The sequence below is a fragment of the Leptonychotes weddellii genome, chromosome 12 (genome assembly GCF_054177405.1).
Source record: "Leptonychotes weddellii isolate Sample4059 chromosome 12, ASM5417740v2, whole genome shotgun sequence".
Lineage (NCBI taxonomy): Eukaryota > Metazoa > Chordata > Mammalia > Carnivora > Phocidae > Leptonychotes > Leptonychotes weddellii.
The window spans coordinates 10,525,485-10,551,940 of NC_138380.1; the positions used below are offsets into that span (position 1 = coordinate 10,525,485).

General features: G+C 49.8%; 3 protein-coding genes across 3 annotated transcripts in view; 2 read left to right on the forward strand and 1 right to left on the reverse strand.

Annotated features, from left to right (window-relative positions):
• Positions 1 to 17,022, forward strand: part of KEL (Kell metallo-endopeptidase (Kell blood group)) — a 184,157-nt gene extending 167,135 nt beyond the window's left edge. Inside the window, 15 exon segments of the mRNA XM_081799953.1 lie at positions 358 to 482; positions 822 to 968; positions 4,070 to 4,132; positions 4,232 to 4,420; positions 4,652 to 4,800; positions 5,838 to 5,967; positions 12,509 to 12,619; positions 13,769 to 13,867; positions 14,120 to 14,197; positions 14,634 to 14,734; positions 14,908 to 15,018; positions 15,161 to 15,228; positions 15,442 to 15,611; positions 15,954 to 16,049; positions 16,744 to 17,022. Of these exon segments, the coding sequence (XP_081656079.1) occupies positions 358 to 482; positions 822 to 968; positions 4,070 to 4,132; positions 4,232 to 4,420; positions 4,652 to 4,800; positions 5,838 to 5,967; positions 12,509 to 12,619; positions 13,769 to 13,867; positions 14,120 to 14,197; positions 14,634 to 14,734; positions 14,908 to 15,018; positions 15,161 to 15,228; positions 15,442 to 15,611; positions 15,954 to 16,049; positions 16,744 to 16,905 (1,799 nt within the window). The 3' untranslated portion in view covers positions 16,906 to 17,022.
• Positions 17,023 to 17,504: 482 nt separating this feature from the next.
• Positions 17,505 to 18,533, reverse strand: SOFU1 (sperm-oocyte fusion factor 1). The gene is made up of 2 exons (XM_006743550.3): positions 18,392 to 18,533; positions 17,505 to 17,808 (listed from the first exon to the last, which is right to left on the reverse strand). The coding sequence occupies exons 1-2, from the start codon at positions 18,531 to 18,533 to the stop codon at positions 17,630 to 17,632; spliced, it is 321 nt and encodes a 106-aa protein (XP_006743613.3). The 3' UTR covers positions 17,505 to 17,629.
• A 4,010-nt stretch (positions 18,534 to 22,543) lies between these two features.
• TRPV5 (transient receptor potential cation channel subfamily V member 5) overlaps positions 22,544 to 26,456 on the forward strand; it is a 20,662-nt gene continuing 16,749 nt past the window's right edge. The window contains exons 1-4 of the mRNA XM_081800895.1: positions 22,544 to 23,221; positions 25,448 to 25,545; positions 25,698 to 25,820; positions 26,297 to 26,445. Of these exons, the coding sequence (XP_081657021.1) occupies positions 23,094 to 23,221; positions 25,448 to 25,545; positions 25,698 to 25,820; positions 26,297 to 26,445 (498 nt within the window). The 5' untranslated portion in view covers positions 22,544 to 23,093. The remainder of the gene's footprint in view (positions 23,222 to 25,447; positions 25,546 to 25,697; positions 25,821 to 26,296; positions 26,446 to 26,456) is intronic.

Genomic DNA, 26,456 nt, shown 5'->3' on the forward strand with positions numbered 1-26,456 from the left:
TGTTCTCTGGTTTCCCCAATTTTTCTAATCTCTTCACTCACCTCCTCCCTGCCTTCCCTTTGTACCCTTTCTCCTGTACCCAGAAGTGCTGCTAGGTGTTCTCGTCTCTTCCTTCTTTCCCATGTCTTTTCCTCCCTGATTCTCTTTCGTGTCCCCTTTGTTTTTCTCAGTCTTGCCCGCACTCCCTCTCCCTGCACTTGTTCTCGCGTCGATCTGATCCAGCCCTCCCATCATCCCACCTGTCTGCATCCCTGTGTTCCTCCCCTTCCTTCCATTTCCCTGGGGGGTCCTCCCTTTCTCACCCACCTTCTCTGTTCAGCTCTCTACTCCTCTAATTTTCTCATGCTTCCTCTCTAGAAGCCCCAGGTTCCTGGCACCTGGGCTCTGGGGAGGAGAAAGCCTTCCAGTTTTACAGCTCCTGCATGGACACAGATGCCATTGAGGCTGCTGGGGCTGCCCCCCTCAGACAAGTCATTGAGGAGGTGAGACCGGGGCCGGGTCTAGATACATAATGCATTTCTAGACACATTAACACGTAGGATCAATGTGTGCTCAGTGCTGCCCCCCCTTTTATTCTAGAAAGGGGGGAGGGTGTCTCTTTCCTAGGGATCTCCAAGTTCCAGGAGGGAGATGGAAATGGCAGTACCCTCTGGAAGCATGAGGACTCTGGGTGCGGTAGAGAAAGAAGGATAGAAGTGGGGCCTGGAGGGCTCCAAGCACTGAGAGTAGCCGTCAAGCAGTAGCAGCTGTCTGAGGAAGGGGGTGGGGGCAGGTCTCCCAGGCCATCCCCCTATGCTGAGCCTTGTCTCTCTGCTTCCCAGCTCGGAGGCTGGCGAATCTCCGGTAATTGGACTTCCTTAGACTTTAACCGAACTCTGAGACTTCTGATGAGTCAGTATGGTTATTTTCCATTCTTCAGAGCCTATCTGCAACCTCGTCCAACCCCTCCATACACGCCAGTCATCCAGGTGAGGGATGCACTGGCAAAAATGCAGTAAGACCTGGGCCTGCCTCGTATTCTAGCCTAGCATCTCCTATGGAAGGTTGGGGGCTGGAGAGAGAGGACAAATGTGCAATGTGGGAAATATCCCTATCTTGAGGGAAAATTATTGATGTGACAGCCAGGGACACTAGGTGAAAATTAGGGAAAGAAGCAGTAGGGCCAGTCCAGAGAAGACAGACGTAGTTTCTATCTTCCTTACTGTTTATCTGGATTATCCCTACTGCCTCTTAATTAGCCCTCTTATCTCCAGTATTGCTCTCCTCTTATCTACTCTTCATTTTTGCTAGAGGGACCTTTCTAAACCAAGAGCTAATTATGCTATTGGCTCTGTTTAAATGCCTCCAATGCCTTACCAGGTCATCACGATCTAGTTCTTAATCATTAGCAAAGCATTGCAAGTCCTTTTGTGATCTGACCCTTACACACTTCTCCAGCCTTATCTCCAGCCGCACCCCTTGTCCCCCTTAAACCTCAAGCCACGCTCCCTCATAACTTCAAGAATATTCCTCAGTTCTTTGACTGTATGACTCCTTTTGCTTGCGACACTACTGCCCAACCCCCCAAACTCAGCCTGGAAAACTCTTACATATTTTTCAAATTTGGGGTTTGATATTTATCTCTTCCAGGCAGACTTCACTGACACCCTAGTTATGAGATAGGTAGACCCCTCAGTCCTCCCACTTCCCAAACTCATCATTGAACACCGTGTTAAAGACCATGAGCCCCTGAAGAATAGGACCACACCTTATTCACCTCTGTTCCTCAGGATCTAGTAGTGGGCCTGGCAGCCAGAGGCCCACAGCAGGTGTTTGCTAAACAAGTAAATAAATAAAAATGTTGAAGGTATCAGTATTGTGGTAGGCAATGGAATGCCATCTATTTAGCTCCTGCTCTCAAAAATTCCACAGAATTATATGGGGATGAATATACAAGAAAAGCTGTTGTTAATCAGTATGAGGCATTGTAGATTTCTATTCTAAAGGGTATGTTCAGGAGTTTAACTGGTGTGGCCTTTAGGGAGTAGTTAAGATCTGAAATGGTTAAGGAATGGCTCAGAGAGGGGAGAATGTGAGCCGAGCTTTGAAACATGATTGAATCGCATAGCTGAAGGTGAAGCTAAGGGCATGAGGAGGGCTTTGGGAAAGTCCTGAGCTAGGGGAAGAGGCTGGGATGGTGTAACTCCTCTGTGGGGTCAGTGAGAAGGCTGGTTTATGGAACAGAGGATCTGGGGGAGGGGTGAGGTGCAGTGGGAGATAGATAAGAGCAAGACTGAAGACTTGAGGTTGGGCCTGATTATTCCTGGCCTCAGAAGCCAGATGGAGGTGATCACGTCGACTTAATAGAAAAAAAAAAAAATGCTGCTGGGTCCTTTCAAATATGATGGCTGTGCATTGTACTTAAGCAGAGGCAGCAATTTTAGAGGTCAACCTGGAGATGTTGGAGTCTAGATGAGAAATTTGGAGCTTCTGAACTGAGATGATTGTGAGGAATTGAAATGGAAAGAAAAGGTCAGGCATGAAGATTTAGGCAACTTCATCCCAGTGGTGATGGTCCATGGTGCTTCGAGAGGACTTGGCGACTGACTGAATGTAAATGCAGAAAATGGAGAAATTGGAAAATGACCCCAGAGTTTTGATGTGCTGTGAGTGGGAGGAGTGTGGTTACCATCCAACTGCAGACTGGATGGACTCTGAGGAGAAAAATAGGTAGACAGAATGGACTGCAGAGGGAGCACCCACATAGGGGTCTGGGGGCAGGGAGGGGGAGTCAGACCAGCGTGGCTGAGCCACAGAGGATGGGGGAGGAGCGTCTCAGGAGGGATGGATCACCATGGATTCCAGAGATTTCTGAGCTCAGAGATAAGGAATGAGAAGGCACCATTGGGAAACTTCTAGAAAAGAGTATCAAAACAGTTTTGGAAATGGACAGATTGTACAGAGTTTAAGAGGAAGGCAGGGGGTTGAAGCAGAAACATAGATGACTTTTAGTTCTTCAAAATGTGGACATAAATTGTGACAGAGGAGCCATTCAAGATGGGGGAAGTGTACAGCTCGAAGTGGGAGCGGGATATTGAAGTTGGAGCAGAAAAAGGCAAAGTGTGGGAGCAAAGATCTTCAGAACAGAATCAAGGACATGCCAGGACTAAGGTGGGGCAGATGAGGTAAGTCAGTCACTTACCTGTGCGTGAAATCAAAGAGGATACCAAAAACAGTAATGAAACTATTTTAATATTTTTTTAAAAAATCAAAGCCAATGCAAAAATCCCTTATAAACAAAATATCAAATTTTTGTTCATTGTGGTTTTTTGAAGAGATTATTTCTTCCCAAAATGGACCAAAATTTTATTGCAGACTTTAAAAAAAATCTTTAATTTTTCTTCAAAATGGATAAAAAATACACTTTGGATTTTCGGGAAAAAAATCCATGATGAAAAAAGCTTTGATATTTTAGTCAGCGTGGATTTTAGCATTGATTTTTTTTTTTAAGATTTTATTTATTTATTTGACAGAGAGAGACACAGTGAGAGGGAACACAAGCAGGGGGAGTGGGAGAGGGAGAAGCAGGCCTCCTGCGGAGCGGGGAGCCCAATGCGGGGCTCGATCCCAGAACCCCGGGACCATGACCTGAGCCGAAGGCAGACGCCCAACGACTGAGCCACCCAGGCGCCCCTAGCATTGATTTTTATTTTAAAAAACACCAATTAGGATATTTATCTTGATTACCATTTTCAGTACCTCTTAAATCTTGCACCTGAGACAGTTTCTCACTCCCTTAACTCTAGACCTGGCCCTAACACAGGGGATGGCTCCCTTCAGGACACGGATTAGTATGCTTCTTTCTTGATGAGCACCCCCAAACTGGTTGAAATACCCACCTTGTCTTGACATTTCCATGCCTAGACTCTTTTTCTCCATCACTCCTGGCCCCAATCCCTCCCTTTCTTTGTCCTCTCTGCTCCTTCTCTGTGTCCTGAGGCCATCTTCCATGGTACATTCCCCTTCTCCCCGCACCTGTCCTCTCCTTCCTCCATGCTCCCTACTTCTCTCCAGTATCTCTTGTGTCCAGATAGACCAGCCAGAGTTTGATGTTCCCCTCAAGCAAGAGCAGGAACAGAAGATCTATGCTCAGGTAAGATGGCTCCATGCACAAAGGTCAGGTCCTGACCTCTGATGCTCAGAGAAAGGCAGGGGCCTCTGGTGGCTGTGACTGAGGTTGCCCCTCCCCCAGATTGTGCGGGAATACGTGACTTATCTGAACCAGCTGGGAACCTTGCTGGGAGGAGAACCAAACAAGGTGCAAGAACATGCCTTCCTGTCCATCTCCATTACCTCGCAGCTGTTTCAGTTTCTGAGGCCCCTGGAGCAGCGGCGGGCACAGGGAAAGCTCTTCCAGATGGTCACTATTGACCAACTGCAGGTGCCTTGAACTGGGGACTGGAGGAGGATGGGCATGAGGGTTTCCCTCCTAAACTTTCTTATTCTCCTGATCTCCTTTCTCCTCATTCCCTAATTCCTTCCCATCCCTAACTTTCCTGGTTCCATCCCTTCCCCCCAAAGCCCCCCTCCCCACTCCCTGTCAAACCCTGAGGGAAGGGAAACCTCCTCTCCTCAATCCCATCCCCCTCAGCCTTTGTGTCCCTCCTCTAAGGAAATGGCCCCTGCCATCGACTGGTTGTCCTGCTTGCAAGCGACATTCACGCCAATGCCCTTGAGCCCCTCCCAGCTCCTCTTGGTCCATGACCTGGAATATTTGAAAAACATGTCTCAACTGGTGGAAGAGCAGCTGTCGAAACACAGGTTTGCCTCAGGTGGGATCGGGGAAGTATAAGGGCAATGGAAAAGGTCTGAGGACCCAGAGGCCTCAGGGACAAAGAAGATTATGGAAAATGCATGCTGATAAGGTCCTCCCAGGAAGATGGTAAGGGATCCTCGGACACAAAAGGTTAGAGAAGGGTTGGGGTGGATGACCCAAGAGGGAATGGAGGGAACAGGAAATATGAGATGTTTGGGGGGGCACAGGAAAGGGAAAACGCACATGAAATGAGGAATACAAGTGCCCAGAAAGATACAGGGTTTGCTGGGAGTAGAACCCAGCCTGTGAAGAGCCTCTAAGCTATAGGAGATGCTAGATGGCCAATCACTAGGGACAGGGAAGGCATTTGTGTCTTGTCAGCAGCTGGGAGGTGTGGGCAGGAGGTGGAGGCACATGAGGCCAGTGGATGGATGAGGTGAAGGCTGGGGGTTCTCTGGGGGGAAAGCTGGAGGAGAGGCCATTTCTCAGCTGTGAGAGGATTCTGAGGTCCTTGTGGGTAAGGGTCTGTGTTGGGCTGCCATCCCCAGTGCCTGGGTGGCCACTACCTGAAGACAGCAGCTTCCTTCCAGGGGCTCGGGCTCAAGGCCCTTCTTCATAGTAACTCAGTGGCAGCAAATTCTAGAAATTCTTTGTGAAGGAAGCTAAGGGCCATTCTTGTGGGTGTGAGCAAGTTTATGTAAGGTTACAAATCAGATGTAAAGTGAACTGAGATTTCTTGGTTGTGGAAGTAGATGAATCTGTTGGTTAAATTCTTTAAGTCCAGTGTTCTTCTAGCTCAGACCCTTCACTCCCTGAGACTTGAGAAGTCACCTCTGCATCTAGTTCCTTCTACTACTGTTCTCCAAGTCCCACCAAGAAAAGCTCTTCTTAACTTATTCCAAGGTCAAGCCCTTATTTTCTATAGATACAGAAGAGAAGGGCCTTCCCCCGGGGGGTATCACGGTGACGACACAAGGGGAGGCTGTTCTCGAGGCACCCCCAGAGCCCTGGGTGTATGTGTCCATCTCTTTTCCCTCCGCAGAGACTTTCTGCAGAGCCACATGATCTTGGGGCTGGTGAGGACCCTTTCTCCAGCCCTGGACAGTAAATTCCAGGAGGCACGCAGATCGTTGATCCAGAAACTGGGGGAGCTGACCGAAAGACCACCCATGGTGAGGAGAGGAGGGGATGAATTTTCCCAGAATGGGGGCTAAAGGAGCATTTGACATTTTGAGGGATAAATGTTGGCATATCTCTCCCAGGGAAAGGGTATGAGGGCAGTGCCCTTCAATGTCTGGTATTTCTATAGAAGCAGACAGGTTGGGCATACGGTACTTATATGGAGGACTGAGATGCCAGGTACCAGACATTTACACACATCTGGCTACTTTTATGGCCTTTGGCTGAGTATTAAGGTATAAATATAAGACTCTACAATGATCAACAATTGCTTTTCCTTTGTCATGACCTTTAAACTATTTACCTAGTTATCCAGAGCTCTGTGATTTAAGGACGTGGACCTAAAGCTTAGGATTCACTGGGATGCAAGACATGAGTAGCAGGCAGTGGCCTTTCCTCTATCTACGTGATTCCAGTGTTTGATGTTCAAATGCACTTCACAAAGAGTTCATCTCTGACATCTAGTGTGATCTGTTGGGCCACAACATGGGCTTTGTGGTCCAGATCCCAATATATCTGAGGTGGTGGCTGTGTAGCAAACACACTAACCCGGGTCTCCTATGTCACATAAAATGTGGAGACACTCCTTTACCAAGAACTTTGAAACCCTAGGTCAGACACGTCCAAATGCAAGCAAAGGTATCTAGAACATTAGATATGCTCCAACCTCAGTCAAGGCCTCAGTGTAGTCTTGAAAATCACTGCGGTTTCTTTTTCTTAGTCATTTGTGGACCCTTTCTGTGGCTTGGAGAAACTCACTGCTTTGGCGACCCGAAGCATCTGTGGAATTCAGAGAGGGAAAATGTATGCATAGGGACTGCGATGTCGTTATTGAGTATTGGGAGTGAGATATTTTTCTAAACCCTTTAGATATGTATGAACTGATTTAATCCTCTGAAGAATTTCATGAGGTAGGCATATCATTTATTCCTGTTTTATGAGGGGGAAATTAAGCTACAAAAGCTAAGTAACTTGCTCAAGGTATTATAGCTAGTAAGTTGGTAGAGCTAGGATTTGAACTCTGGTAGTCTGGCTTGAGGGTCTGTGCTTGATCGCTGTGGTAAGAATAAAACAAAACAAAACAAAACACTCCTTTTTAGGACTTTCACTCAGGTGGGCAAGTCCCCAAGAAGCTTCTACCCAGCCTTTCTCTTGACACAGATGAAGCAGACAGAGCTCCAGCTCCTCTTAGTTGGCATTGCTACAAAATCCCTGGCAACAAACAGCTTCCTGTCAATCCCAGAACCATGGTCTGATGGCACTTCTTGAAGGATGTAAGTGTGCCGATATTGAAATCACACTTGAAGAACTTAGAAGACTTACAAATTGCTAAAGTTGCCATCCTTTATATACTTATATACCTCCTTTATATCCAATTTGTCCATCCTCTTATACCCATTGGATTATAGCTGTCCTTGGGCTTGAAAGCTGAGTCAAGTTCTACCAACAAATAGAATAATAGCTAATGAACAGTGAATGTTACTGTATGTCAGGCACTGCTTGGAACTCTTAGCGTGGGTGCTTTTATTTAACCCTCCAGAAACACTCCGAGGTCCTCAGAAAGGGCAAGTAACTTTCCCCAGACCACACAGCTCATTTAGTGAAGAAACAGACCCCAAAACAGACCTGTCCACCTCAGGAGGCCATGTTTTTAATTACATACTATGCAGGATTGAGAAATAAGTGAGTAGGAAAACAGAAAATGGGTTGGAAAATTCTTTCTACAAAGGTCAAGATAGTAAATACTTTTGGTTTTGTGGCCCATATGGTCTGTGTTGCAACCACCCAGCTTTGTCCTTGTAGCACAAAAGCAGCTACATGCGGAGTAAATGAATGGGTGTAGCTGCGTTCCAGAAAGACTCTGGCTCACACAACAAACACTGAGAGTTCCCAAGAGGGAGACCTGAGGGAGGGTTTGAATGGCAGTGGGATCTCTGTGCTGGAGGTAGGACAGAGGCAGTTATCTAGAGAGTTGAAAGGGTTTTCTGGCAAAGAAAGGGACATCATTTCTTCAGGACAAGGCATGGAGCAGGCTGGCTAAATTTTGGGGTCACATGGGGGATCCCCCTGTAGCTCTGGCTGAGAAGAGATGACGAGGCACGCGTGGAAGGTTCTGCCTGCTTCTGCTGGCACAGAGAGCCAAAGGGAGGAAATCAGAGAGGGATGGAGGGGGGCTTCTGGGGCCCAGTACGCCACTGGCAGGCCTTGGCTTTTCTCGGCGTGAAATGGAGGCCTACAGAAAGATTGATCTGTTTTATGTTTCAAAAGAACATATTTTGAAGGTAAGCAACAGGCTCTCTGATGGATGTGTGCCATGAGGAGAGGAGAGTTGGACGTGTCCAAGGCGCCAGCCTTGATGTGACCAAAATTCATGGTCCTACCCAATGGTTATTAATTGCAGATTTCTATCCACATTCTTTGGAATGAATTCTAATTTATAGCATCCTAATTCAGAAATACTATATTTCATTATCTGGCAATATTTTGTTGAATAATTTTGAACACGTAGTCAATGAAATGGCCGTTAAGCCAGGTCTTTCTCTTATTAAACTTGAGAAGCTGAATTTGGGGAAGTAAAAGCAGAAAGTCACATTTGTACCTGTGGAGTGAACTCTTTATATTCATCCCAACATCCTGACTTGTTCAGGTGATTTTAGCCTTTGTTCCAGTCCTCTGTTGTATTACCTTTCCCTTCCTACTGTTGGTCATTTGCAGTTTTGTTTAGTGTATCTTCATCTGGACTATGATTAAAATCCCGAAGAAGGAAGAACAGCATGTCAGGTCATTGAAGACCTAGCATTAAATTCATCCGTTCATTTATGCAACAAAAATGTTTACTGAGCACCTACTATGTGCCAGACACTTCTCTCTGCACTTGGGATGCCACACGAACAAAAGACAAAAGCTCCTGCCCTCAGACACTGATATTCTGATGAAGGAAGAAAGACAATAAACTAAGTAAATAAAATATGTTCAGTGGCAATTACTGTTACGGAGAAAGAAACCAGGAAAGGGCGAGATGGCGTGCTAGGTGGGGAGCGTGTTGCAGTTTTTGGTAGGATGGTCAGGGAAGCTCATGCGGACTTGGAGTCATTAGTCACTGAGGTTTCATTATGGTTCAGCCAGCTAAAAAGTCACACAAATTACACTACCTTCCAACACAGATTTCTGCATCTCATTCGCAAGGACTTAGTTTATGGCTTTACCAAATGCCTCCATGAAACCAGTGGCAACACAGTGAGGGAGTACATTAAGGTTTACAAAGTGCTTTCAATGTAGTGTTTCACCTGGTCTCCCAAGCAATGCAGTGGGGGAGGCAGGACAAGTTTTACTCTCCCGTGGACAGCTCCTGTAACCAAAGGGCAGGGGTTAATAATCCACATTTAGTAAATGTTGAATTCTCTGTTCAGGGATAGTATCATGGTGGTTCCTTGAGGATGAATCTGGCCAATTGACGTGTTTTCTTGGCCCTAAAGCTTTTGACAAACTTTTAGCTAATCACCAACAGTTAAAAATTAGGAGATCGCACGCCAACAGTCACATCTCCAGCATTTTTGTGTGCGTCTGTGGTAAACGTAAAGCGTAGACAGCAATGGGCTAGCATTCTTCAGGGGTCACAAATGAGCGGGTGCTGAGTGAGGCAGCTCTATTCAGCCTGGGTGTGTTCTGCCCATTGACCCTTGTCCCTCTGTGCCCCGTGGGTCTGACGCTGCTTCTCAGTTACGCCACCACGTGGCCCGTATCCGAGTCTGTGACTCCTGGTCTCTGGGTTATCCAAGTTTGGTGAAGATTTTAACCAGAAAAATTGTTCTTATTTTGGCATCATTTGTCCTCGGTGATCCTCAGTGGATCCCTTAGTAGTTATATGCTGTTTCTCAAGTGTTCAGAAATGATTGGTTTAATGACACATTCTAGAATTTGGTGTTGAAATTAACATTAAGGATTCCTGGCTGACCTGTAATCTCTAAAATTTACTTTCCCTCTATGGCAAGTTAAGAAAATTTGTGCTTCCCTCCAGAGTCCTAGAATTTTTTTCTGATTTCTATTATTTCTTAAACATTATTTGTGGTTCTAAGGTTATATCTGCAACTTGTCTTCTGTTCCCTAAAATTAATCTACTGGGCTTCATTATCTTGACTTTGAAGTATTTCTTTCATCTTTTATATTTTGGCAATGATTTTTTTCCCCCTATATTTCTTTCTTTCTCTCTTTCTCTTTTAGAGAGAGGGAGCGCACACGAGAGAGAGTTAGGGGGAGGGGCAGAGGGATAGGAAGAGAGAGAATCTTAAGCAGGCTCCATGCCCAGGGCAGAACCCTATCTCATGAACCTGAGCTGAAATCAAGAATCAGACATAACTGACTGAGCCACCCAGGTGCCCTCTTTTTCTCTATTTTTAATATATATGATATGCTCTATCATTCTATGTCTTGAAAGACAGCGCAGATGCTCAGAACCCCCAGTAGAGGACTATATAACCTGTCAACTTTCGCCCCAAGACCTACATTTATTTTATTTTTATTTATTTATTTTTTTAAGATTTTTTTAATTTATTTATCTGACAGATAGAGAGACAGCGAGAGAGGAAACACAAGCAGGAGGAGTGGGAGAGGGAGAAGCAGGCTTCCCGCGGAGCAGGTAGCCCGATGCGGGGCTCGATCCCAGGACCCTGGGATCATGACCTGAGCCGAACGCAGATGCTTAACGACTGAGCCACCCAGGCGCCCCAAGACCTACATTTAGTTATAGATTCTGGAAGTTATTTTCCTGCTCATTGGAGATGTGACCCAGCACAACTGTGACCAAAAGAATCCCAGAGTTTCACAGGGGTTAGCAATGGGTAGTTTGAGGTGGCATCTATGCTCTCCAGTAACCAGGTCAGAGCCTGCTGGGGCCCAGGCTATGGGGACAGGCAAGGAGGAGGCAAAAGCTGTTGGAAAAATGGGCAGGCATCAGCAAAAGGGATCAGAAAACAACTCAAGAACCAGGAGTTATATAAAGGGCAGGCAGATCACACTACCAAACTCAAGGCTGATGTGTTTGTTGCTGCCCCGGGGGTGGCCCCTACCTCCCCCTGAACCCACCGCCAACAGCCTGATGAAAGTCAGTCTCAGATCCAGGCCTGTGATCAGGAGGACTGTGGGGGACGGACAGACACTGAAGGTGGCCAGCAGAGCCTGCCCTTGACCCAGTCATGGCTCTCAGATCCAGGTTCTCTTTCAATTCATCTTTGCTGTGCACGTTTGTGTTTTAGAGCTGCAACCAAGACACTATAGAAAGTGGCTGAGTCCTTATCCTCACAAGAGGGGACAAGAATAAACAAATGTGGGTCGCCAGGTCTGGGGCAACCTTCAAAATTGTGAACGTCAGAACAGGCAGGCCCAGAAGTGTCTTCTTCAATGACAACAATACTGGCCTTCGCTTTTTGTTTCCTCTCTTGTGAGAAGCCTCTTAAACTCTCTCTCCAATCTTGGCACCAGAGAGCATAGTGGCAACCTAACTACCTTCCCTGCGAGGAGATCTGTGAGGAGTAAATAAGTTACAGGAATGAAGTCTCATGACTTCATCCCACTTACCCCAAATTAGCATATTAGCTATTTTTCCAGAGTCCCAGATCAACCTTCCCCTAGGCCAGCTCTCTCACCCTCGGCCCCATCAGCATGTTTCTCAGTCGGCCTTGTGTCATCTCTGGGCCCACTTCATGGTCAGCTCCTCAAAGCCATCCACACCCACCACAAACACCTCCCCAGCATCTCTCTTGTGTTGCTCATTTTTTCTGTTCCCATACTAAGAACACCCCAGTTGCCAAGCCCCTACTGAGTTTTTGTCTAACCATCTGTCTGCCTTTGAAGTTGACAATATGTCCTTCATCTCATCCTCTTTTCCCTGATTTGGCCAAAAGTTTCTTAGCTCTCTGAATTCACGTTTAGTCTTTTCTTTTTTCCCCTTCTCTTGCCAAACAATATGGTGTCTAAAACCCATTTTCACTCTGATCATTTTCTTCTTTGTAAGACAAAGTCCTACCAGATGATCCACGATAACCATTTGGAGAGTGGGGGAGGGTGGCAGAAAGGAGAGAGGAATTACCTTCTCCAATTTCCATTTTAATATGGGAGGTTGGCAGCCTTTACTGGGCTACCAGCGTGGTGCATGTGGCGGGTGGGGACTGGGTGGCCAACAGACTTGCTGAGGTGAGAGGTTTGGTATGTACTCCTCTCCTAACCAGGAGCCTTTCTGTCCTCCAGAAGGGTACCTCTGAGAGGACTTGCTTTCAGATTCAGTAGCCAATAAATAAGGATGATCTGCCCAATCCAGGCTCACGAGACTAATCCTGGAGGACATAGCCCTTTTTATTACCAAGTGGTAATAGCCCTATGTGTATCACCAAAAAGGATGATAGAGCAAAGTGAGACAAACCCAGAAAGACGGAGAAGAGAGCCTCCTCTGGGGGTAAAGGTCTAGACAAGATAGGCCTGGGGAGATGGATGAGGAAGAATGCTTGATGGGAGCCATTCATTCCAGCTTTGTCTCCGTAGCCTTCCCGCCCTCGATGGATGAAGTGTGTGGAGGAGACAGGAACCTTCTTCGAGCCTACCCTGGCAGCCTTGTTTGTCCGTGAGGCCTTCAGCCCGAGCACCCAAAGTGCTGTATGTGAGGGCTCTTCCCCAGCCCATGTCCCTCCACCCCTTCCCACCCAATCATTCTCTCTTAATTCTATTGACTGTGTCCTATTCAATGGTCTGAATGGTCAGGGAGTTAGGCAGTCACAGAGAGAGAGAGAGCACTATGAGAGAGAAGTCAAAGGTGGCCAGGCTGCATCCCTAGGGTTTGCATAGTTTTGCTATGGGACACAAGTGTGCACAACATGCACGGAATTTGGACAAGTTACCTAACTTTGCTGCTCTTGTGTTTCTTCAACCATAAAATGAGAAAATTGAACTCCATGGCCTTTAAGGCTACTCCCTGTTTATCTATGATTTTTTAACAACACAGGAAACGGCAGGAGAATGGAATGATATAATCTTAAAAAGTGCAAGTAAATGAATACTGAGTAGTCTTTGAGTGCCTACCATGTGGCTGATACTCTTGTAAGTACTTTGCATGAACTACTTTAATGACTAGTATCATCCTAATTTTAGAGAAGAGAGAACTGAAGCACACAGAGTTTAAGTAACTTGCCCAAGATTGGCTGCCAAATAGTAGAGTCAGGATTTGAGCTCAGGCTTCTGATATCGTCATCCATTTACCTCTATCAAGAAAGGATACAAACAAGATGGTAGATGGCTGGGAAAGTAGTAACCACACAGTCAGTTGTGAAGCTGGGAAGATTTTAGCTTGTTGGAAAGCTGAAATGCCCAGGAAGATGGAGAGAGGAAATGCAGGCCTTAAAAAAGAGAGTGTGAGGACAAGGGCCCTCAAGACCAGAGAAGGGAATGATGGTCCTCTTCCTCCCTCTGCTTTCTGAGTGGATTGCCTGGCCAAGGGTAAGGCCAATGGTGTCTCCTTCCCCTGGCAGGCTGAGATCTCTCCATGGAAAGGAACTGTCTCCCCTGTTGACCTCAGGAATGACCAACTCCCATCCTCCCTTTTTGTGCATGGCACCTCCGTTCTGTCCCCACAGATCTCTGTGCTCTGGGTTTCTAGTCACCTAGTAAATATTCCTACTTTCTCTCTCAGAGATCTTTCCCCTATTCTGGTAGCTCCTTGGGGCCAAGGCCCTTCCTAGAGGCCCAGTGGGCAGGACCCCAGACCGAGGCCAACCCTGATCCTGTTTCTCTATCCCGGCCCCTTCAAAGGCCATGGAACTATTCACTGCGATCAAGAATGCCCTCATCAGCCGCCTCAGAAGGATTCCCTGGATGGATGAGAAGACCCGGAAAGAGGCCCAGAACAGGGTAAGCTCAGGAGTGAAAGACAGGAGTCAGGAGTCAGAAGGGGTGGAATTGAGTATTGGATCCAGAGATCACACTGGTGGGAGGAGAGTGCAAAGGCACAAGGACACATGGCAAGTGTAAACACCAATATGCTGCACACACACACACCCTGGTGACAATATAAAAGGTGGGACCAGGGCAGTGAGCATGAGAAATTCCCTCTGATAGACTTGGAGTAGGTAGGTTTCTTCTACATTTTGTGTCTCTCCCCAGGTCACCCAACTGCAGGTGAAGATGGGGGCCCCAGAATGGGCCCTGGAGCCATCACTGGCCAGACAGGAATACAACGATGTGGGTCCCTGCCCTTGCCAGCTCCTCATTAGTCCTCAGCCCCCTGACCTGCCTGAGTGGCAGACAATCTGTTTACCCGGGGCAATCCTAACCAACCCCTTCCTTGCCCTGGTGTTGGCTGGGTTTTATGGGTGAAAATCCACACTGTGGGTCTTGCCAGCAGAAGAACAGAACCTTTTCAGGTCACGCTGAGTGTGTGTGCACGCATGTACACATGCATTCTTGTGACTTGCCTGAGTGTGTTTATCTGTGCACTGATTCATGTGAAGCCTGTCTGCCCTGACATGTGGTGGTGTCATTGTGCTGCTGTCCACTGTAGTATGGATGTCTGTGTGTTGGGGCTTATCTGTCTATGTTCAGATGTACCCATCAGGGTGTGTCAGTGGGTATCTGTATTTGTCTCTGTGTATCTGAGTCACCTCCTGCTTCCTCCCAGATACAGCTTGGACCCAGCTACCTGCAGTCCTTCCTGAGCTGTGTCCGATCCCTCCAAGCTAGAATTGTCCAGAGCTTCTTGCAGTCTTTCCCCTACCACAGGTATAAGAGCAAGGGGACACAGACCCTGCATCTCAGAGATACCCATTCAAGATTAGCAGCAAAGATGAGGGGTTGGGGAAACAGGAACAGCAACAGAAGTTGAGCGGGACTTCATGTCGGGTGGGCAGGACCATAAATGATGCAGCTGGTGTTCATATGTGCTCTTCCCATAGGTGGCAGGTGTCCCCCTGGGGGGTCAATGCTTATTATTCAATACCTGACCATGTGGTGGTCTTCCCAGCTGGACTCCTCCAACCACCATTCTTCCACCCTGGCTACCCCAGGTAGAGGCTGTTCCCTGAGGGTGGGCAGGGGATTTCCCAAGCGTGATGGACAGATGTTACGATGGATGGGACTTGTGGTCAGAGAACTGGGGTCAAAAACTTGGAAGGACTCTGGGAGTAAGACAAACCTCTGTCTCCCCAGAGCCGTGAACTTTGGCGCTGCTGGCAGCATTATGGCCCATGAGCTGTTGCACATCTTCTACCAGCTCTGTGGGTAACAGTGGACCATTGGGAGGTGGGGCCATTGGGAACCCAGGTGAAGGCCCCAAAAGAGGCCAAGAGGAGGAGAAAGGGAGGGCTTCAGGTGGGACAGTTCTGAATCCTTTGCAATGCTTCTGGGGGCCAGCCCAGTCTGTGGTAGCCAATTGTCCTCATCCTTACATGGCGCCTCACTATTTCTTTACCTGGCCCCATTTTCAACAGTACTCCCTGGGGGCTGCCCAGCCTGTGACACCCGTGCCCTACAGGGGGCGCTGCTGTGCCTGACACACCACTATGAGACCATTCCGTTACCCAGTGGAACCTCCTTCAATGGCTCTCGGACATTCCTGGAGAATGCTGCAGACATTGGGGGGCTGGCCATTGCACTACAGGTAACTCCCATCCCAGGAGCCAGGATCTGTTAATAGCCTTCTACCATCCCTCATGCAAATATAGTTGTAAAGCCTTCTGCCCTTCATCTTCCCACGGAACAGATGGGGATCCCCCTCCTACCCCACAGATCCCTCTTTTCTGGGATATCCATATATCTCTCACAAGTATGTGAGATCTATAGATTTTTTTTTTTCTCCCCTGGCTTAGACCAGTGTGTCTGTGCGAAACTTGGGCAAAAGGGCCACAAACTGGTTTTGGGTGTTGGGTATAGGGCATCAGACTTGCAAATGGCCATGGGTCTGGAGTCTAAGGGCTACTCGCCATCCCACCCCCATATCCAGGCATACAGCAAGAGGCTTTTATGGAACCATGGGGAGACCATCCTGCCGAATCTGGGCCTCAGTCCTCAGCAACTCTTCTTCCGAAGCTATGCCCAGGTAGACTGCTGCCACCTCCCTCCACGGCTCTCTCCATGTCAGAGAAGTATCCTACTGCAACGCTTAAAGAACGGCTCCTCCCTGAAACGCCTTCTCCCAAACAGCCCCAACTCTCTGCCACAGAAGTCCCCACTATCATCCTTTCATACCTACCACCTGGGACCATCTTTTCATATTACTATAAATTCTTCTACCAAATTCGGCACCCCCTTCAAATAAAGAAAAACAAACTCTACTGCCAAATCCCTCTCTGAGATGAGCCCAGCTTTTTCTTCTCTCATTTCTTATCAAAACCGAGCCTCCAACAGACTGTCTCTAGACCACATTCCTTCTCGGAGACCTCACCCCCGGGTGTGGTCCCCACCTGACAGCACCCCCTAAGTACCATGTGCTCCCCCACCAAGACACTGCTCCCAATTCCTCAATACACTGAAAGACCCCCTCACAGAGTTTTTCCAATAAACCCCACCTCTCAGTCACTGACAAATGGTCTGAGTGCACAGCCCAGGCCTTCCCTCACACGCCTCCTACCAGATTAAGTGACGCTCAGATGTGTGGCCTGATCCCTGCTCTCATCTCTGTCTGCTGTCTTTAGTCACCACCCTGGCATTGTTCAGCCTCGTCCTACTGACCCTGACCTTCCCTACGATTCTGCCTTTCTCCTTACCCTGGGCTCACCTCTCTTTCTCCACAGGTGATGTGTAGGGAGCCTGGCACCCAGGAGCCCCAGGATCCTCACAGCCCACCCACCCTTCGAGTCCACGGGCCCCTCAGCAACACCCCAGCCTTTGCCAGATATTTCCACTGTCCACAGGGTGCCCTCATGAATCCCTCCAGCCACTGCCAACTCTGGTAACCTGGCTACCACAGAGACTTCAATTCAGATGTCACAACATCTCCCTGCTCCAACCATGGGATCAGGCAATAATCTCCTTTCTCCTTCCCTTCCAAAAATAAAAGCTGGCACTTGGCATCTGCCTGTCCCTTAGTGACTCTTTCTTGATATGTTCTATGCCTAGAAGTCAGAAAAGATAAGAGGAGAAAAGGCCGAGAGAGTTCCAGAGACACAAGAAGAGGAGTGAACCAATGATTGGTGAACTAGTGGGTCTAAAGGTCAGTGGGCCACAGGTCCAGCAGTCAAACGGACCAGTCTGAGACAAAAGGGCTTCAGTTAAATTTCAGAAAGCTGCCCCCAAGTGTTTTCAGGATTTTTTTGTTATTACTTTTATTGTTGCTGCCCCCTTGCCCTAATGTGCTCTCCTGAGCAGAGCCAGGAGAGGTGTGGGAGAGAGAAGTGCAAGGGTCTGGTGTCTCAGGACCTGGGAGATGGAGCTCAGAGGGTGGGGAGGCAGTGAGGCCGTGGCAACGGGTGGTTGGAAGGCTAGTGCCAGGATCTCTCGGATGTTGCATCCTGAGGTGAAGAGCCATTGGCCAGAGGCAGGAAGCCATGCATATGCCTCCCGTGGGAGCAGCGACCTGGAGCCCAATGAGGAGAGAGGGTCAGTAAGCTATCATGAAGCGGAGGTAGATATCCAGGTCCTCATCCAGAAACCAGGCCACCACCTCAGCCTCAATGTCCCTCACAAAAAAACCATGATGCTGGCCAGATTGAAGCAGAAGGCTAGGTCCAATAGGTGGTCACGAAGAGCTGCAGTGTTTGAAGTCTTGTCATCTTCCTGCTGGGCCATGTCCACAATCTGCCACATCTCACCCACTGAGGAGGCCACAAAGTGCTCTTCAAAGTGCTCTTGATCCTGGTCTGGAACAAGGGAGAGGGGAAGGCACTGAGGGGGCTGATCCTAACCTGTCCCTACCCTGACCCCAACCTGTGCCAGAAATGGGACAATGTTGGAGAATCTGGGAAGAAGTTAGGGCCTGGGGCTTTTAGCCCAGTTGTGCAGACCCTGTCCTTGACCAAGGGGGCAATGCTCCATCTAGAGGTCTCTTCCCATCTGTGTTCAGCCACAGCACACACACCCCATTTCCACTTCAAACTGTCTCCTCCAAAGCACAGTACACCATTCAGAGATGGAGGGACCACCTTAGAGAAGGACGGAAACCAGAGACTCTTCCCAGACAAATGCACCCATGCCATGCCTCTACACACACAAGACGCTGCACTTTCGGCTAGCCTGTGGTGTGCCCCTGAATATGGCCCTGGCCAAGAACCCTGCTCTAAACCCTTTCCCCGACCCTTTCACACTACAATAATAGGGGGCTGGGCTTGTCTCCCACAACCCAAACCTATCTCAGGTTTCACTCTGGCCTGATAAGTAGTGGGGGACTGACTCCAAAGAGATCTGATCCTTAGCTCCAGACAGCATCCTCTCTTCTCTACCTACCTGTAGAGGGTATCTTCTCGTTCTGACTCCTCTCGTTGGGGTCCAGGCTGCCTTTCTGAGGCTTCACTCCCTTGACCCACAGCAGCAGCAAGATGGTGGCCAGGAATGCTGCCCTGCAGAGCTGGGAGCCCAGGGAAGTCATGGGCCTGCCCATCTGCTGCCTTTGGCCTTCCCTACTCCCCAGTGCCCAGCCGGCTCCCCCACCTCCCTCCCCTGCCCCTGTTCCAGCCCTTACCGCTTCCCAGCACCGTTTTCTTCCCTTCCCTTCCATAGGACCTCTGACTTCATGAGCTTTGTGACATCACAGCCATGGGACTGCCCCTCATTCAGGTCATTAGAGAGTTCCATTGTCAGGCAAGAAAGTGGTGAGTAGCCAGCAGCAGACGGCAGAGGCTTCTAGGATGATCGTAGTGGGTCATCCTGTGGAGAGCAAACAAATGACTGAAGAGTTTGCCAAGTACTTTCACATCCATTTTGTCATGAGATCCACATAGCAACCGGGACTAAAGGTCATAGGATCATCATACCCATTATACAGATGAGGAAACTGAGCTTCCCAAAAGACATGACTCTTGCCCTTAGCATCACCCAGACAATAGGGGTAAAGCAGGACCCTTGACCACCTCTTTTCATTCTAGACATCACCTCTTCCTCTCTTCCATGTGGCCTCTCTCCAAGGAAAGTGGCTTGTAGAGGCTGAGGCCCACAGCAGATGTGAAAATATCCGATCCTCAAGCCCTGGGCTGTACATGAAACTCAGGCCCATCAAAAATGAGGGAGGTGGAGAGGCACAGGTGGAGAGGGAGGAAAGTGTACATGGTGTGTGTGTGTGCGCGTGTGTGAGTATGCACATGTGTGCGTGTATGAGAGACAGAACAGGGTCCCCTCCATCCAAGCAGAAACCATTCCCTCATTCCTCACCCTCCCCTAGACTTTCCTCTCCCTGAGCCTTTGCCCTCTTGTACTGGTAGACTGAAACCCCGCTTCTCTAGTTTTATAGCCTCTTATTATTCTCAGATACAAAGAAAAACTTGTTAGATGCTCATTCTCTAAACTCCTTGCTCGATGGAAGTAGAGTCCTTAGAGAAGAACCAGTGTGGCAGAGAGGCGAGGATCCAAACAACAGATCTCAAGAAACCTGCCTCAGTGCCCCAGGCCCGCCATGCCCATGAACCTGGTGAGCACAGATGTGTTGGCAGTAATGGGCTGTGGCTAATTACCTCCTGGAGCAGAGATGGTTTGGGATGGAGTGGGGAGGGGTGGGGTAAGCTTGGGAGTTAGGATGAAGATCGGCCTGGACAACCAGAAACCAGTGCAGGCCATGAGCTACAGGAAGGGTGCTGGGGCAGGTGGGAGAAGATTGCAGGCACACCTGAGCTATCACAACCAGCTCACACCACTCCTGGAGCCCATGCATCCCACACCTGAGTGAACCACCAAATGCAGGGGCTGGGCCATGCACAGAAATGTATACCCTTTCTGGAAAGAGAATTATAGACATGGGAGTGCAAGTGGAGACTCCTTCCCACAGATGGACCCCTGCTAGCAGATGAGCTCACCTGGAGGCTCTCAATGCCTCTTGTTTTCTTCCTGCTGATCCAGGAGGTCACTTGATGGTGGGAGAAGAAAGATTCAAGGAAGCAAGTGACCCTGCTCACCCCACCTTGCACTCATTGACCTTCAGGTCCAGGAAACAATGCTTGGGTGGAAAAAAAAAATCACTAATCTGGTTACTTTGGGGGAGGAGCCTCTTGGTTCCCGGCAAAAAGAGAAGCCCTCTCATGCTCTGTGCATATCGATAGGGAAGGCTGCTGGGGGTGGGGCACGCTGGTGTGGAAAGAACTGGGTTGTACTGACCACCATTCCTCATATTTCCTCACTACCCACCTGCCCCATTCCCTGCGCTGGAAGAGAGAAATCCTGCAGGAATGTAATTGTTTTTATTATAAAAGTATTTAAAAGTAGGAAAAGCAAAAAGGGCTAGTAATTCCACCATTCAGTGAAAATCACTATTAATGTTTTATTTTTTTTTAATTTTATTTATTATTATTTTTTTAAATATTTTATTTATTTATTTAACAGAGAGAGAGATAGCGAGAGCAGGAACACAAGCAGAGGAGTGGGAGAGGGAGAAGCAGGCTTCCCGCGGAGCAGGGAGCCCGATGCGGGGCTCGATCCCAGGACCCTGGGATCATGACCTGAGCCGAAGGCAGATGCTTAACAACTGAGCCACCCAGGCGCCCCAATCACTATTAATGTTTTAAAGTGTAGTATTTAAAACCTTTCCCTACATGGCTATGGGTACCTGGAGTGGGAGAGTATTTCCTAGAAAATAAAACCCAGGTATGATTCATTTTCTTTCTCCTCATCACATCAGAACATGAGGTCTGACTGGTTTAGCGCCAAGGGGCTCTGGGACCTGACAGTGTAATGAGGGGCTCTTTGGCCATCACTGAGTCTCCCGAGACTGCAGGGAAGCTGCTACCTGAGGGAGAGGGGTCATAGGTGTTTGTGTCCACAGAAGGCTGAGGGAGCATGAGAAGGAAGGAGGGAGAAATAGGGTTGTGGTGGGGGATATGACAAGGGTGGAGGAGTGAGGGGAAGAAGCCAGAGGAGAGCAAGGAACTCCTTAAAGAAGAGGCGGTAGAGTTGACCCCCTGCGCAGTCAAAAATCCCAGTGTAACTTTGGACTCCCCCAAACATAACTACTCATAGCCTACTGTTGACTGCAAGCCTTACCAAAAACATAAACTGTCAACTAACACATATTTTGTATGCTGTATGTATTAGATATTGTATTTTTGTAGTAAAGTACACTAGAGAAAATTGTTAAGAAAATCGTATGGAAGAGAAAATATGTTTACAGTACTGTACCGTCTTTATCAAAAACTATCCACATAGAAGTGGCCCCATGCAGTGGGCCTGGGCAAGTGAGAGGGTGGAAACCCAGAGGTGGGAGCCCGTTCCTGGGCCCCCCTCTCTCCACCACCCAAGACCCAAGGACAGAGCCCTTGGTAGCGAGCCCCCCTGCACCTGCTCTGTGCGGCTCTGACCGGGCCAGCCCCTCCCCGCCCCCACCGCCTCCAGGATTAGCTTTATGGTTTGAGTGTTGCCTCGGCAGGCAGGTGCTCCTTTCTCTGCCAGCCCCCTGCTTATCAGTGCATCTACAACCCCCACCTCAACCTTATCGCTCCCTCCATCTCCTTAGACTGGAAGTCCCAAGGCTTCAGAGGCCATTACCATCCCACACCGCCCCAGTCCCCAGCAAAGCAGAAAACTGCCCTACAAGGTGACCGCCTCCCCCTTCCCGGCTGGCACCTCCCCACTCCCTGGGTGAAAGCATGCTTCCTCCTGTCTCTGGCATCTCTTCCTTTCCTTATTTGTCTCCTTTCAATTCTCCTCTAAAGGTCGTTTTGTCCATCCTTCAATCTTACACTAAAAGAAGGGGGGGTCCCCTGCTCTTGAAGACCCCCAAGGGGAAGGGTCCCAGCCCATGTCCCCCCAAGTCTCTTACATCTGTGCAGGCAGAAGGTTCTCAAGAAACAACAGGTTGTGGCAGATGATTTGGAGCTAAATTTCCAACTTTAATGCCAGTTCTAGTTTTCCTACTAGCCACGGGCCATCACCCTCCCCCTCTGTGCTCTGTCTCCTCATTAGAATATAAAGAGAGCCCCCAACCTATTCCCATGTACCTCCCTGGCCTCCTGAATGACTCCAATTCAATAAATGCATTTACAATCCCAAGAGAAATGGAACCCATCCTATCAGAAAACAACACAAGGTCTTCTGTCCTCAATCTTCCCGCCTACTCATTCCTGGAGAAAGTCCCAAGATTTCTCCATCCACCACCTTGGCTCAGCTCCTATGGTTCCACCTCTGGGGTCTCCCCTGACCGGGGATCCACGAAGCTGGGAAGGAAGACAGAGGAGGGCGGCCTGGAAGCCTCCAGGAGGCTGGCTGTAGGGTTGAGGACAGAGACAACCACAACACGGAGAAGCAGCCCCTTGGGGCTTGGAGCCTATCTGTGGAAGGAGAACCAACAGTCCCTGAGCTCTTATGATTATGCTTTAAGGGACACTTCCATGAGATAGTACAATTATTGGCCTGATTCTACAGATTGGAAGACTGAGGCTCAGAAAGCTCACCTAAATGATCTGTAAGGGCCAAGAGCCAGAATTCAAACCAGGACCTGCCTGATTGCTGAGCTGGAGGGCTTCACTTTCTTACTGCCCTGTATCTCAGTAAGTGCTCACCTTGCTTGTGGGGCCCACCTTCTGGGCTCCATCCTTGCTTCCCCTCTATTTTCCACTGTCTCACCCTCCCTCACCTTCCCCTGTCTCACTTGGGGCCCCAGCCCACTGCCAGGAACTGAAGATCCCTCCCCTCTCCCCTCCCAGCTCTAGGGCAGGTTCTGTGCCCCAGGGGCTCTCTAGAAAGAGCTCCGCCTCCTCCAGGTAAAGCTGCTTTCTCTTGGCAGGGCCCCCAGTCCCCTCAGTGCATGCAGGCATGCACGCGCGTGCGCGAGCGCACAGACACTCACACACACTCCACCCACAAACCGCACGCTGCATACACAAGTCACACAGGAGATAGACTCTCAGTCCCAACCCCAAACAGACTCCGCCTCCTCCTCAGTTGAGGAGTCCCAGACTGGCTCCTTTTACCACATTCCCTAACCTGCCAGTGCCTGAAAGGAGAAGATATGGGGGCTCCTCCACCTAAGGCAGAGGGACCCTGGGTCCAACTCCAGAAACTGCTGGCCTCCTGGCTGGTCAGAGAGCAGGACTGGGATCAGCACGTGGACGAGGCCCACATGCTGCAACAGAAGAGGTAGGCTGCCCCAAGTCATGCTGCATCCCACCCCTCACTGACCTCCGAGCCCTCCCATCCATGCGGGTGTATCTCCCCCTTGGAGCAACCTGACATTCAGTGCCAGGCACCGGGCTGTACCCAGCCCACTCGTTACAAACCCCAGCTGCCTCTTTTCATGGGCAGGGCAGGAGGAGACTCAATGCAGATTCAAAGCCAGGGACAAAATCACACCACAGCTCTAACCTGCCCACCTGGTGGCAGAGGGGTGCGGGGGACAGAAAGGGACCAGACTGAGGAAGCCTGACCGCGGAGAGAGGCACGTGCAGGCTGAGGGGGAACAAGTTACTGGGGGAAGGCATGAGATCCTGCAGGGTTTTGAAGACTTGTTGCCTTGAGAAAGAGTGAGGAATTCCCACGAGTATGAATGAAAGTTGACTGTGTGCAAAAGGGGAGGAGAGTTCTGCTTTGTATTACATCTGGAGCTGACCAGCTGATAAGGGAAACTCAGCTTATCTACCTTTTATTGAGAATCTACTGTATCCAGTCCTTATCCTGAGGACACAGAGATTGAATGAGGCCTGTGCCTGCCCCTGGGACGCCTTCAGGTCAGGTGGGGCTGGTACACCTGGGGACAGATCATTTTATGGAGAAGTGGCCAGGGCAGGGACCCATCCTGCAGGTGGGCCTCTGCCTCCGAGCATTTGGGGAACTGGTCGCCCATCAGAGAACTGCCTAGGGATTGGGTGAGCAGACATTAACAATCTGGGGGCCAGCCAGGGCTGGCTTCATGCGCGGCTGGCCTCTACGGTGGCACAAGATCCCTTGGTTTAATGAGCTGCTGTTGTCAACTTGAAATGCTTCATTTTTGAACAAGGAGTCCTGCATTTTCATTTTGCACTGGGCCTCACAAATTGTGCAGCTGGCCCTGGGTACACTCTAAGCCCTCATTTGGGAAAGGCTCCCTGCTTGCTCACCAACCCCCACCCCAGGCCCTGTGAGGGAACCTTTGGCCTCCCTACCTCCCTCCAAACTTCTGGGTGAGAGTAGGGCCGTCTTAGAGAAAGAGCTGGGTTCTGGACCTCCCCTCTGCAGACAGCGGTGGGCTAGAGGCCTGGCTGCTAGGGCTATGTGCAGTACCCTTGAAAGAGGAGGAAACTCTGGAACCCTAGCCCTGGTTGCCCTGAGCTGGGCGGACTCCCACTAGGTGAGATGGGGAGGGGGCTGGCCCTTACTCTGCTGGTCCCTCCTGAGAGTACTTTTCTAACTGACAGACTTGAGCTCCACCTTTAAGATAAAAAGCTTCTTTAAATAAAAAAGTTCTTCCCCCTGGCTCACAGAACAATGGGAAGAGAGGATCTGGGGCCTTGCGGACATCATGGGAAGCACTGGTCAGTCTGTTTGTCTGCCTTTCATCTCTCCCTCATGACCCTCACCTGCCTTGTGTTCACCTTGGGAGCCCCCACGTGCTTGCCCAGCAGGATGGGCTTCAGCTTTATCTCTTGTTTGGTTCAGCGAGGAGGGGAGAAACAAAGATTAATTGACAAGAGGTGCCTCAGGTTGGATGTCTCCACAGGGTTTCTCCCACTCCCAGTTGCAGAGAAGCCCGAGGCTATGCTCCTCCTCAGGCAGGAACAAGGTAAAACACAGAAGGACTAGATCATCTGTACCCCACGCCAAACCTCCCCCCCCCCGGACAACAGGGGTATGTATCTAAACAGCCCGGAGGGTATCTGGAATTTTGGCAGCTTGTAAATCTCCCAAGTCCCAACAACTGGCCCATTTTTGCCTCTCTGCCCCTCTGGTGTCTCAAAGTTCCCCTTGCCCAAGGAGAGCTGGTTCAGCAGGCCTGGGAGCAGGGGTGAAAACATTTACTCAGCTAAGATGGATTCAGCCAGGCCAGGCCTGATGGCCTCCTGTCAGGGTCACCAGGGCCACTGGCTCAGCAGCTCAGGCCTTCTGCCCCCCACAGAGTCTCCCACCCACCTGAGCCTTCAGCACCCTCCGCCTCCCCCGCCCCCAACTGGGAAGAGCTGGTGATGATGCAGCCACAGGGGGAGCCCTGAGCCCGGCTCTCATCCCAGTCTGACCCTCAGCTAGATTTCAACAAACAACTCTTTCCAGCGTGTCACTGCGCACCTTGTGTGACTCGTGTCTGTTCCACGTAGAGAACGTCTCTGATCCTCTCTCTGCCATTGGCCTCTCTGTGATTATGCCTCCACCTGACTCATGTTCATCTTCTCCCAGGATCCAAGAGTCTCCGCTGCTCCAAGCAGCCAAGGAAAATGACCTGTGTGTCCTGAAGAAGCTTCTGCTGGACCGAAACTGTGACTTCCGGCAGAGAGGTGGGACGCGGCTGGAGTGTGACGGGAGGAGGGCCGGAAGGGCCTGAGGCGCTGAGGAGTTCTGCAGGGCTGGTGGACAGTACCTGCAGCTGGAGCCCCTTCCCCGAGGGGCTCCGGGAAGTGCTTGACACCCCTGTCTTACCCCGCTCCAGGAGCCTTGGGGGAGACGGCTCTGCATATTGCAGCACTCTACGACAGCCTTGAAGCGGCCCTGGTGCTGCTGGAGGCGGCCCCAGAGCTGGTCAAGGAGCCTGCCTTGTGTGAGCCATTTGTAGGTGAGGAGTCTGCGCAGTAATTCAAGGCAGAGACAGGTATGGGAGGGGCTGATGTCACCTCTTAACCTGGGCCTCTGAAGGGGGTGCTGGGAAGGGGTGACAGAAGGTTCAGGAAGGTTGCCCTTGAGTTGGAAGGAATGTAGAGGTCCTGGTCTTGGCCTTTAGCATCCAGGACTTTCTTTACTCTTCCTTATTACCTTTCAACTCCTCTCATGTTCCCTGAAGGACAAAACTCTGTTTCTCTCACAGCAACATTAGAATGATCACATATACCCCTTACCACAATAGTCAAGAGTTGGGGACAGTGAGGTGGACAGCCTATGGGACTAATCGCCCTCAATCCCAGGCCACCATGCTGGGCCGAGGGCAGAAATCTATGCCAGGACCTGTCAGGGACCTCCTGTCTGCCAGTGGGATGCTGTGTCCCTGGGAGAACTGGGGCCACACCCCATGACTGAGCGCTGTCTCTGGGCCAGGTCAGACTGCACTGCACATAGCCATCGTGAACCAGAACGTGAACTTGGTGCGAGCCCTGCTTGCCCACGGCGCCAGCGTCTCTGCAAGAGCTACAGGCACAGCTTTCCGCCGCAGCCCCCGCAACCTCATCTACTTCGGTGGGAGCAGGGCCAGGGCTGG